The following is a 13,950-nucleotide window of genomic DNA, read 5'->3' on the forward strand; positions in this document are numbered from 1 at the left end:
TGTTTAAAATCCCAATGGATGATGCCTAATGTCTCCAGCCATTGAATGCCAAGAACCATATCACAGTTGCCTAAGGGCAGTAGTAACACATCAGTGATGAATGTAGTGTGTCTCAATTTCCACTTCAACCCTTTGCACATAGAATCGCATTCCAGCCTATTCCCATCTGCAACATCTACCATCACAGGCTTGACTTGAGTTAGTGAAAGTCCCAGCCTTTTAGCAAGATGAATATCCAAGAAGTTATGTGTGCTAACCGAGTCAATGAGGATATGCACATCCTTCTTGCCTATTTTTCCAGTAATCCTCATAGTTCTGAACCCTTAAGATACTGATCCATTAATGGCATGGATAGAGATCAATGGATTCTCATCCTCAGCAACCAATTCTTCCTCCTTATCCTCAACCTCATTCACTACATTTTGTTCAGCCAAGGTATCATCTATTTCCATAATGTATAGTTGTTTTCTAGCGCATCTATGACCCCTCTCAAACTTCTCATTACAACCATAGCATGTACCCTTTGCTCTACATTCAGCCATTTGTTCTTCAGTCAATATTCTTCTATTTTTAAAGGCTGGAGTAATTGGTGTAGGAAGTAAAGGTGGATTTCCAGAACTAGCAGTTGGTAATGGGGAGTATTTAGGTTCAAACTTTCTAGGAGTATTTGTAGTAAATCCCTCCCTTATATTAGACATTTCCTGAAGTCTAGCAAGAGCATAGGCATGAACTAACGTTTGAGGCATAAACAACCTAACAGCTCTTTGAACATTAGGACGCAATCCATTGATAAAATGACTTATAGCATACGATTCTGATAGAGAAACACGACCTAACAGCAGTTCAAATTTGTCGTGATAGTCAGAGAACGAACCGGTTTGCTTTAGAGATAGCAGCTCAGTCATTGGATCTCCGAGAAGATGATCGCCAAACCTCCCCTCCAGAGCTTGCAGAAACAGAGGCCAGGGGGTTGCCATAGGTAGATCCTGGTATTTCGACCAGTTTTGGAACCATTGTAGGGCTCTTCCTTCAAAATTGATTACAGCTAGACGAACCTTAGCTTCCTCCGGTGTTAGATCCACCGTGAAAAAGTGATCACAACGCAAAATCCAACCAGCTAGGTCCTCCCCTAAGAAAATTGGGAAGCCGACCTTCAATTGACGAGTGGCGAAGTAAGGTGCTCTCGTTGGACCACCGATCGGAGCTCCGCCGCCGTACGGTGCTCCTCCACCTCCTGGAGCTAACATTCGAGTCATCAGCTCATTTTGCTGCACTTGAAGTGCAATGAATTCATCGCGAAGCTCCTTAAATTGTCTGTCGCGAGCCTCATCTGCGCGATCGCGCGATTTGTCGAAATCTTCTCGCCGACGATCAGCATCGGTGAGTTTAGTCCTTAGATCGGCGATAGCAGCTGTTAACATTTCCTCCAGTTTACGCGCATCGCTAGAGCGCGTATCAACCATCGCGGAAGCTGGATCGCGAGGACTGATACCACTTGGTGCAAGACCGAGGTCTCCGATAGCAGGGACGGTGACCGAGATCCCACCGATATTCAGAGTATTACCAGATATAGGAGAGAGAGAAGAAGGAGATGAGAAAGTTCTTTGCATTAAGTCGAATGAATGAATTACATTGCCAAAGCAACCTATTTATATGACTGTTTCTACAAATAACGACTCAAGTAACAAACTCAACTAACTCAACTAACTTCAACTAATCAGCTAGCTAACTCGGATCCTCTGTGGACGCGCTTACGGTGGTTCTAACTTGATTTCCACGTGTTGCATGAGCTCATGCAACACCTTATTCTCTTCTCGTCTCCGCGCTTATTCTTAGCTCGATTTATTTCTTGTTTCACGTACCACATCGCCACCAAGATCTGCGTATGGTCAAACCCTGTCAAACCCTAATTAGGGTTTCGGCCACCGCTAAAGCTCTCCGTTGTTGTGCTGCTGCCGTCGTCGTCAACACCCTACGTTCCCAAATCCCGATTGGGGTTTGGGTAGCCGTCTTTACTCTTCATTTTTAATTCTTCTTTCTTTTGTAGTCTAAGTAATCATTATACATTGATTATATAAGAGAAATGAAAAGTGAAATATAATCTACTACGATCAACCTTAGCGGGTTTACAATAAAATAACGAACTAAGAGAATTAAATCCATCCTGCAATCACAAAGATGACAATTAATCATCCATCAAATTTGTTGTAAAACTCAAATCTACAACATTTAACCATAGATCTAACTTTTTTGAATAATTCGTTGATTAAATTCAGATATTTAGAGTCTAAAAACAGACTCAACTACTAATTGTTTGGTTTGTACAATAAAATTTGTAATTTTAATAAATTAACAATATATTCTATTCAGGGGTTGTTCAGTTGAAATATTGTATCTTAAAATTAAATATGTAGTATGTAGTGTATTTGGTTCATGCGATTGAATCCTACAATTCAATTCTAGATGGATAATTATGTGATAATTAATCATAATTAATCTTCATTCAACTAAAATAATCTCATCAACTCAATTCAAAATTATATCTTAGTAATACTATTTTATATATAAAAATCGTACACCACATTAGATGATTAGGTTCTAAGTATATTATGATCGCGTTTACATTCAATCATTTGCTTATAAAATATGTTTTCTTTTTATTATTCTGAAATTCATTGAGAACACAAACATACTTCTCAATTTTTCATTTTGAGTGGACTATTAAGTAGTACCAGAGTATGGTGTATTTGATTTTCTTAAAATATTACGCCTCTAGAAGCTCCAAATTAACGTGGTTACTTCGTAACAATATTTTATTTGAGAAAAATACATTTTAATAATGGGTTTATTGAATGATAGGATACATAGATTATAATTTAGATTTTTTTGAGTAAATGAATTAATTCTAAACTTATTTGATATCTAATCATTCAAATGCACAATCAAGTATAATAATACTAGTACAGTTTATATACTTCCTTCGTCCCACAAAAAATGTCACACTTTCCCTTTTAGTTTGTCCCATAAAAGATGTCATATTTCTATTTTTGGAAAAAATTCTCTCTCACGTGAATATAAAAATAATATTTAACACACAAAATAAAACCTTCTAAAATCTTGTGCCGTCCCACAAAATACTAACTATTCAAAATACGCTATCACGTATCGAATTGTTGATTTTGACCAATTAATATTCAAATTATATATTTTTAATTATTTAATCATTCATGTTATAGCTTTAAAATGAGAGAAAACTAAATTGATTAATTTAGATAAATTAACTAAAGATACGGGCTGTCATTATTGGAATAAGCGGCAATAAAAATAATTGTAGTGGCATTGAATTTGTATATATTTCGAAATGATACCCGTTTTTATTAAAATTAAGTTTTGACAAGGATAAGCACGACTTACTACAAACCTATAACATCTTAATCAATCTTTATCTTCTCAACGAACAAAAACATTATATAACTTCTTAATCAATCTTTATCTTCTCAACGAACAATTGTGATATACTAATATTGTGCAGTTAATAATTGTGATATACTATAGTATATTAGTGCGTAACTAATCACCAATATGATCCATTGGATAAGATCTAACGGCTGAGATTTAAATAAACGCGTTGAATTGTATCTATAGAAATATGAATCGTAAGATCAAAATAGTCAATTTTAATTTTTCAGATCCATTTATTTTGAAACATTCGAGATTGTGCACAACATGTTCTACCATGTTATCTAATTGGGTAATCTATTACGATGTTATCTATTGAAACCTTAAAATGTGGTTTACACTTGGTTTGGGTCTTCAACATTGTTCTACCATTGCAGGTACTTATATTGCAATTTATGTAGTGTCTATCTTGGTACTTCAAACGATATTTATAATTTAATACTTGCATTCAATCGAAACATATTGATCATTAGAATGTTGGGTATCTTAGAATGTGATGCGAAACGATATTACTCTCTCCATCTCAACTAAGTTAGTCGTATTCCTTTTGGGACCAATTAAGTTACTCTTACTTTATTTCATCACATACTTTACTCTCTCTTTAAAATATGTTTCATACTTTATTCATTTATCTTATTTTTCAATACAATTTCTTAATTTTCATACCCAAAAGTTTTAACTCAACTTAATTGGGACAGAGGAATACTAAATTAATAATTTGTTAAGGCACTTATACAACAATTTTAGGATTATTTGGGTATCTTAAAATGCGATTTAACTTTTGTTTCAATTTTAGTTCAAATTGAAAATCATAGAGGCTACTAGCGAGGGACCGACCTGAGTGGTGGCTTTGTCAGTGGTAATTGTGTCACACATGTTACTTTGCAATTTTTAAGTTGTGATGGATTAAAATGGGAAGTTTAAATTTTCTACGTAACGACAAGGAGAGTAATACTAGTACTTATATCATATCTTAACATGTTCACAAATTACATTAGCAATATACACATCATTAGTTAACTAAAAATTCAACACATGCAAAAAAGGAGAAACAAACTTTATTTATGTATATAAATTAAGTCCCTCACACTCCCCAGCAAACCACCACCACAGCGGCCTCCGCCGCCACAACCACCGTCGTTTTCTCCGAGATGAAAAACAAGCAAGATATCCATCTCCACCACCGCCGCCTCTCCAACCCCGAGCCGGCCGGCAAGAAGAGCCCTCGCTTCACCCTCCCCGACGACCGCACCGCCGCCGCCGATGACGACTACGTGGAGATCACCCTCGACCTCCACGACGACTCGGTCGAGGTCCACAGCGTCACGGCCGCCGGGGGCGGCACTGTGGACGATCCCAACCTCAAAATCCTGGCAAAGGGGCTGGAGAAGAAGTCCTCGTTCGGCTCATCCGTGCTGAAGCGCCTCGCTTCCCTCACGCGCCCCCCTCCGCCACCCGTGAAGCGCCTCGACCGGACCAAGTCGGCCGCGGCCCAGGCGCTCAAGGGGCTCAAGTTCATCAGCAAGGCCGAGGGCGGCGCGGCGTGGAGCGAGGTCGAGAAGCGATTCGAGGAGCTCGCTAGCGATGGAATGCTGCCTCGCTCGCTCTTTGGCGAATGTATTGGTAATAATTACAACATCATCTAATTGTTGTTCAAATTCTTAACTAACATACCAATACTTGTTTTTTTTATTTTCTTGTGATTTACTCTTTCTCTGTTTCGATTTATTTATGTGAGAGGAATGACTAGATGTGTTGATTTGTGTGTAGGGATGAAGGGGTCGAAGGAGTTCGCTGGGGAGCTCTTCGACGCGCTTTCACGGCGGAGGAATATCTCCGGCGACTCTATTACTAAGGAGCAGCTGAAGGATTTCTGGGATCAGATTGCGGATCAGAGCTTTGACTGTCGACTTAAAACTTTCTTTGACATGTAATTATCGTTAAACTTCATTACTAATCGCATATATACATTTTGAATTAATTCTTGAATGCAGGGTGGATAAAGATGCCGATGGAAGAATTACTGAAGATGAAGTCAGAGAGGTACTCCCTCCGTCTCAACTAAATTGAGTCGTATTCCTTTTTCAATGTTCCAACTAAGTTGAGTCATTTCTATTTTTAACAAAAGAACAAAACATCTTATCACTCTTACTTTATTTGATGACTTACTTTACTCTGTTTTTATCTTTCCTACTTTATTCCTCTCATTTATTTTTCAACACAATTTCTTACGTAAAAGTTTTGACTCAACTTGGTTGCGGCGAACGGAGTACCTTTTTCTCTCTCTCTCGTACTCTCTGTCCTAACGAAGATGATTCATTTTTTGGACGGAACGGGATTTTATTCAGCTTTATTTTGTGTGATAAGTGGAAAGAGTAAAGTAATAGAGAGAAATTAAAGTTGAGATAAAAGGTGTTTCCAACTTAGTACAGACCATCTTGACAAATCATAAAAGAAAGTGTATAATCTTCGGTGGAACGATGGGAGTACTAATTAATGTTCGATTATGCAGATTATAACGCTGAGCGCTTCAGCAAACAGACTATCCAACATCCAGAAGCAGGCAGATGAGTACGCAAGATTAATCATGGAAGAATTAGACCCCTCCAATCTCGGTTACATAATGGTACAAGTTGAATTAAAACTCAATGAAATCGAGAATACTAATTAATCAACGAAAAATGGATGATGAAAATTCAGATAGAGAACTTGGAGACGCTCCTGCTGCAAGGGGCGGTGCAGCCGGGTGGGGGAGAGAGCCGGAATCTAAGCAAAATGCTGAGCGAGAAGCTGAGGCGGACGGAGGAGCACGTGCTGCAGCGCCTGTACAGCGACGGCCGGTATTTTGTGGCGGACAATTGGCAGAGAGTGTGGGTGATTGCGCTGTGGATTGGAGTCATGGCGGCGCTCTTCGCCTACAAATATGTGGAGTACAGGAACAAGAATGGGTTCGCAGTGATGGGCCACTGCGTTTGCGCGGCAAAGGGCGCGGCCGAGACGCTCAAGCTGAACATGGCGTTGATTCTGCTGCCGATGTGCCGCAACACCATCACTTGGCTCAGGAACAGAACTAAGTTAGGTGCTGTGGTTCCCTTTGATGACAATATCAATTTCCACAAGGTTGGCTACTCTACATTCATCTACTCTATTCATTATTCTTGTTTTTCTTATATCATTAACATATACTCCCGCCGTCTCATCTAGGACGACACACTTTCCTTTTTGGTTTGTCACTATTTTTATAATTTTTTATCTCCAATTAATATAATAAAATATTTTTTTCTCACTCTAAATGAAGTATTTAACTCTCTTTATCACTCCATTTAATATTTACATCCATTTTTTCTCTTTCCAATTAAACATAGGTATACTTCTACAATTATTCCTCTCGAATAAAGTCTTGGGTGACATAGGCCTTTACATTTTTAATCAAGGGCTATACATTTTTTAAAAGCTTAATTCCAATGTAGTAGGTGGGCGTGGTCCTTTTAAGTACTCCCCCGTCCTACTCAAGATGACACGTTTTTCTTTTTAGTTTGTCCCAATTAAGATGATACAATTCCTTTTTTGGTAACTTTCTCTCTCCAATTAATACACTCAACCACTTTTTCTCATTCCTATTAAAATATTCATCTTTCTTTATCTCTCTACTTTAATACTCACACTCACCTTCTCTCTCTCCAATTAAACACTTTAACCAATAACTCCTAAAATCCCGTGCCGGCTAAGCAATGTGTCATCTTAGCCGGGACGGAGGGAGTAGTATTTGAGAGTAATTAATTATATCAGATTAATCAATTTTAGAGGGAATGTTTTTTATATTATCTTTTTTTTATTATTGTATTTAATTTATCTCTTAATATTTTTTGCCACATGGGAAAATGGAGAAGAAGAGAGAAAAAGAGAAGGAAGAAAGGGGCAAAAAAAAATCAAGAGAAATAAATTAAATACAGTATAAAAAAAAGAGAATAAATAGACTGAAATGCTTTTCATAGGCTAGAGGGTATTTTGGTCCAAATTTCTTTTTAAATAGTGAAAAAGTAGTTCAAACGATATTACATCGAAGTTAATGGATCTCAAAGATATTTCCAAAGTTACGAACCAAAATTGATAATTTAGCAAAGTTCGCGGAAAAAAAATAATCCCTCTTAATTTTAATAAACAAAATTATTATATAGGTGATTGCCATGGCCATTGGAATAGGGGTCGGAGTACATGCGATAAGTCATCTGATGTGCGATTTTCCTCGCCTCCTCCGGGCAAGTCCGGAGGAGTACGAGAAGGTGGTGCAATATTTTGGAAGGGATCAGCCAAATAGCTATTGGCATTATGTGAAAGGATTTGAAGGTGTGACGGGGATTGTTATGGTGGTTTTAATGGCTATAGCTTTCACATTAGCATCACCAATGTTTAGAAGGAACAAAGTCCAGCTACCAAAGCCTTTAGACAAGCTTGCAGGGTTCAATGCCTTTTGGTATTCACACCACCTATTCATCATTGTCTATACCCTCCTCATTGCTCATGGAATCAAGCTATATATGACCCATGAATGGTACAAAAAAACAGTGAGTTTCTCCTACTAATCCCTCTTCCTTTTGAAATTGTATTTATATTAGATGAAACAAAAAATAACTATTGAAATGGCAGACATGGATGTATCTGGCCATTCCTATCACAATTTATGCTGCAGAGAGATTGACTAGAGCTTTCAGATCCAGTATCAAGGCTGTCAAGATCCTTAAGGTAAACATAACATCAAATTTCATGATTACTACCTCATATTCCCATTAAATGTCTCATATTTTCTTATATTCCACTAACTCATTTTACTTACAATTATTATACTCTATTTGTCCCACAATAAGAATTCAATTTTGTCATTTCCGTCAGTCCCATAATAAGAGTCATATTTCACTTTTACCATTAACGGTAAGTAGACCTCTCATTCCACCAATTTATTCCAGTCAAATTTTATTAGAAAACCAATATAAAAAAATTGAGACTCACATTCCACTAACTTTTATCCAACTCATTTTTTTTACATTTCTTAAAACTCATGTCCAAACCAAATAGGACTTCTATTGTGGGACGAAAGGAGTAAAAACTAATAGAAGTACATAAAAGTAGGGTTCATATTCCACTAACTTTTTCCATCCACCTTTTTTTACAAAATCAAATAATTTCTTAAAACTTGCACTAGTCAAATATGAGACATTTAATGGGACAAGAGAGAGGAGGTATTAATTTTCTAAATTTGTGCTAGTTAGTACTTTTGTACTCTTATTATTTATGAGCATGTAATGGGATTATTGGTGAGTGAAGGTGGCTGTCTATCCTGGGAATGTGCTATCATTGCACATGTCTAAGCCTCAAGGATTCAACTATAAAAGTGGACAATATATTTTTGTCAATTGTGCAGTTGTTTCTCCATTCGAATGGTATGTGCTGATAATCAGATTAATAATTAAATTCCTACTTTTCATATTTTATTACATAGGAATAAATTATTGTTGGTTTGGCAGCCTGCAAATGATTAATTAGTGCTAATATGGCCTTAATTAGGATAATTGGATTACTTAATTGATTGCAGGCACCCTTTTTCGATAACATCAGCTCCCATGGAAGATTATCTTAGTGTTCACATTCGTACACTTGGTGACTGGACCAGACAACTCAAAACTGTATTCTCAGAGGTAATTAAATTTAATTAATACGTATATATGTATTCACTTAAATTTGTCTTGTTTTATCTATGTATCTATACAATTCACTTTCATTCTTTTAATTATTGCAGATTACTTTATTAATTCAATCATCAATCTAGAGACTAGAAGCTACGAGATGCTACAATATTTATATAAAATTACTTTACCAAACTAACGCCTATTCTTTTAGAGAATAATTAAACTACCTATTTAATGAAATTAATTGAAATACTGCAATATAATTAATAGTGAGATATTTAAATTCTTGGTCTTTGTCTTGTTTCGATGAGGAATATATCCAACAAAATTCTTTGATTATTATAGTGAGATATTCCAAGATTGGTCTACCATTTATTTTTATATATTTATTCACTTTGTGTACAAATTGCTTGTGTTTGTTTGGAATTTAATGTGCATTTTATGTTTATTCTTTGGTAGGCTTGTCAGCCGCCACCTACAGGCAAAAGTGGGCTTCTCAGAGCTGACTTTTTGCAAGGAGAAAATAATCCTAAGTAAGTCCCTATTTCAATAACCATTTCTGATGAAAGGGATTAAGGGGTAAAGGGGATGATTAAAATAATTTGAATATATTTATTATTTAAATCCTACCAAATAATAATACTATGTTCATTAGCTTTCTATTTTCAGATGGAGTATAATTTTGTACTCCCTCCGTTTCATCGTAGTTGAGTTATTCTTTTATTTCGGGAAGTTTTTTCATAGTTGAGTCATTTCCATATATAATAACTTTTTTCTCTTTCTTGCTTTACTCTCTCTTACTTTATTCTCTCTATTTTTTATTATTATTTTATTCTCTCTACCTTTTCCTCTCTTACTTTTTTATCTATTTATTTAACACACCCAACATCTCTTTCTTAGATTCCGTGCCCAAAAGTTTCGCCTCAACTATAGTGAAACGGAGAGAGTAAAATTTAATATTCCTTCATTTTTTAAGATAGTTGAGTCATTTTCTTTTTTCGGTCAAAATTTTATTCCCTATCTTAATTTACTCTATTGCTTTTGTCTCTCTCTTACTTTTTTCTCTTCACTCTAACCTTTAATAAATCAATTTCTTAAATCTTGTGTCCAAAAGAATGTCCAAGATTTTTGAGTTACGAAAGTTGATGGATAAACTTAATGATGTATGAATTAAAGTACATGGATCTTATAGATACCAAGTAAATGACACTATTATGCAGCTTCCCAAAAGTACTAATAGATGGTCCTTATGGAGCACCAACACAAGACTACAAGGACTACGACGTGGTCCTATTGGTAGGGCTCGGGATTGGGGCAACCCCGATGATCAGTGTTGTGAAGGACATCGTCAACAATATAAAAGCAATGGAGGAAGATGAGAATGCGGTGGAGGAGGGGGAGGGGAGCGAACCCGGACCCATGCTTTCCTCCCCGATGCATAAAAGAAAAATTGGGTCGGGCAGCGAGAAGCACGACTTCAAGACAACAAGGGCTTACTTCTATTGGGTGACTCGAGAGCAAGGCTCGTTCGAATGGTTCAAGGGTGTAATGAACGAGGTTGCTGAAATGGATCGTAAAGGAGTGATCGAAATGCACAATTATTGCACAAGTGTGTATGAAGAAGGGGATGCTCGATCTGCCCTAATAGCTATGCTTCAATCGATCAATCATGCTAAAAATGGAGTAGACATTGTATCGGGGACTAGGGTTAAGTCACATTTTGCTAAGCCCAATTGGAGGACTGTCTACAAGAGAATTGCTCTCAATCATCCTAATTCAAGAGTCGGTAAGTTTCTATACACATATACACCTTACTATTCATAGGTATATGATCAGTTGATATCTATCTAAAATTGTTAACTGACAACTATGTCAACAATCTACATTATGAATGTCAACACGAATACATTTGTATGCCAACTAAATGTAGTTGACATTCGTACGTCTTCTATTGACATCTAATATTTTAGATGTCAACAGAAGACATATGTCATTTACATTTAATTGACATACAAATTTCTTCGTGTTGACATTTATAACGTATGAAGTTGACATAGTTGCCGGTTACCGATTTAAGATATTTGTCAACCTAACAGGACTCATTATTCATATATCCTAAAATTTGTTTTCGATTATTTTTGTCATGCATGGAGATTTTCAACATCTTATCACTTCATCAAAGAAAAGTTGGTATAGACATGTGGTGGAGGTGGTAGTGCTTTTTCTCTGTCATGTACTATTATAGTAGTCGATAGATATGAGGAGGTCATTGTCCAAATTGCAATTATTTCACTAAATCAACACAATAGACATGCATTAATTCAAACACGCAAGTAATTTGCATTGGACGTGGTACAAAATCATTGAAAGGGAAATTCTTTAATTTACTAAGTTAAGAAAATTGTTGTCTTCCTTTTTTTGTAGGAGTGTTTTATTGTGGTGCACCGCCACCGGTGGCGGAACTAAGAAACCTAGCTTGTGATTTTTCTCACAAGACCTCAACCAAATTCGAGTTCCACAAAGAAAACTTTTGACATTTTAGTGGACAAGCTTGATTGTGAAGATATCCCAATTTGGTGGACTAATTCAACCTACAACAAGAGGAGTTTATATATCGATAAATTCAATTTTATAATTTTTGTTGGCTTTTTTTTGTTTTGCAAGTAAATATTCAATTTTAATATTTTTGTTGGCTTTTTTTTGTTTTGCAAGTAAATATAAATAGTAGTAGTAGGTCATGCTTGAATGAGCAAAGGATAATTTGTGGGATCCCATCTGGTTATTATATTTCTCTTTGATGATGAATGGTATATAATAATTGATGGTGTTGTTATGTAATGGCCTAATGGGGTTGGTGGTTCCCCACCCACCTCAATTATAAATGTATATTTGTGTAAATTTAGTTACATGCTTTTTGTTGTTTTATCATTTTTTCTTTACATTTTGGTTTAGGAGAGTGATAGGTCTTTTGACATTTAGTGTAGGGTTTGTTGAGATTTTATTTGTATTCAAAATCTTTTGTTGGGACTAAAGAAATGATGAACAACTTCTTCACAACAACAATTTCCTTCTTGTAAATTATTATTTTCGAACAATTTGTTGGAGATTTATGCAAAACGTAACGCCACGTGAGTCACGATTACACAAAATCTCTCACCTTGCTTTCTTTTTCAAGAAAGAAAGGGAAATATAAGATAATGTCAAACTTTTAGATAGCAATGGAGCAGCTTTCAACTAACTTCACAAATCACACACAAAAGTATACGATCTTCTTTCCATTTTAACAAACGCGATAGTGCACTACAGCCTGACTATAATTTTTGGGTGTGAGTTTCATTTCATGTGTGCATTACAGCTTGATAAGGAAGGCTCAAAATAGGAAAATTCAAAAACCTTAATAAAAGTACATGAAATAGGAAAACTACTGTGAGTAGTGTGCATTATACTATAACATTTTTTCTTTTATATGTGCACAAAGTTTTTCATTTTTAATTGGGGAAATTATCTTTAAAGTCATGAACTTTCAAAATAATTTGATTTTTTCAAATATTGCATGAAAAATCATGAATTTTATTGGACAGTGTAAATTTCACATCTGGTCCGATATATTTCGGACAAATTACTTATCCTACATGGCGCGCCGGAGGCATGACTTGGCAAAACCAAACTATTCTGAAAGTTTTGCCATATCTATCATGAATTATATTATTAAGAAATGTGATTTATAAAATTATGATTCCTAGAAATATGATATTTTCATATCTATATTACTCTACTTCTTATATGTTGGAGAATATTAAGGAAAATTGTTAAGATTCTCAACTTGTATTTAATTTTTATATTCTTACTAACTAATACGGAGTACTATATGTAATTACTGGAGCAATGATTTTTTAATTGAATCATTGACTGAGAAAATTAAATAATAATAATAATAATAATAATAAAATACTAGTGGAACATAACTACTACAGTATGATTCATAATTTAAAAAATTTTATTAATATTTTCTTAATAAGTTATAAACTGAAAAAACAATATTAAATATAATAATAATAATTATTATTATTTAACTTATTATTAGAATTAATTACTGTATGATTCATACGTTAAATACATTAAAATTTGCATAATTTTTTACTCATGTATAACTTAATAATAAAATTATTATTTTAATAAAGTGTGATTAATAATATTTAAAATTACATTAAAATTTTACTTATAAGTTATTAATTGATAACATAATAAAAATTATTATTAACACGTTTTAATTACAGAACTAAGACTAAATATATAACCATTGGATTTGAAGATTTAACCGATCTAACTTTTATACGTAGCAATTGATTATAATTTAATTTAACAGATATGAGAAATTATGACATTTATTAGGAAGTGCTTACAAAATAATTAACCTCTTTTATCATCTTTTACGGTCAAGATCGAAGATGCAATGTTGATAAGGGAGTACTCTGCTATGCTTATACAAGAAAAATAGGCGGTTAACAAGGCAAATAGAAAACGACATGAAGAGCTTCTTGATCTACTTGCAAGCAAACAATCTTCAAAAGTATTTAGAATATTAAATTATGCATTGTTCGATTTCAAATTTAGTAATTTAAGATTTAAATTATGCAACTTAAAGAATTTGAATTAATTTAGTTTTAGGACTATTAATTAACTAATCTTTCAATTTTGAGTTATTACATTTTATAAATAACAAAAAAATTTAAACTATGAAATTTGAAAATAATTTTTTTTCAAAATTAGTGTGATTTGGGATTTGAATGAAATGCTAATGTGACAA

At 34.7% G+C, this 13,950-nt stretch overlaps 1 protein-coding gene across 1 annotated transcript; it reads left to right on the plus strand.

The window, feature by feature from the left end:
- Nucleotides 1–4,465: 4,465 nt before the first annotated feature.
- Nucleotides 4,466–12,049, plus strand: LOC125197223 (respiratory burst oxidase homolog protein C-like). Its single transcript, XM_048095939.1, has 12 exons — nt 4,466–5,082; nt 5,230–5,389; nt 5,454–5,502; nt 5,972–6,085; nt 6,160–6,579; nt 7,638–8,024; nt 8,107–8,202; nt 8,782–8,897; nt 9,050–9,152; nt 9,603–9,676; nt 10,364–10,929; nt 11,568–12,049. The coding sequence occupies exons 1-12, from the start codon at nt 4,611–4,613 to the stop codon at nt 11,675–11,677; spliced, it is 2,667 nt and encodes an 888-aa protein (XP_047951896.1). The 5' UTR covers nt 4,466–4,610; the 3' UTR covers nt 11,678–12,049.
- Nucleotides 12,050–13,950: the final 1,901 nt, after the last annotated feature.

This window comes from Salvia hispanica, chromosome 6 (genome assembly GCF_023119035.1).
Source record: "Salvia hispanica cultivar TCC Black 2014 chromosome 6, UniMelb_Shisp_WGS_1.0, whole genome shotgun sequence".
In the NCBI taxonomy this organism is placed as follows: Eukaryota; Viridiplantae; Streptophyta; class Magnoliopsida; order Lamiales; family Lamiaceae; genus Salvia; species Salvia hispanica.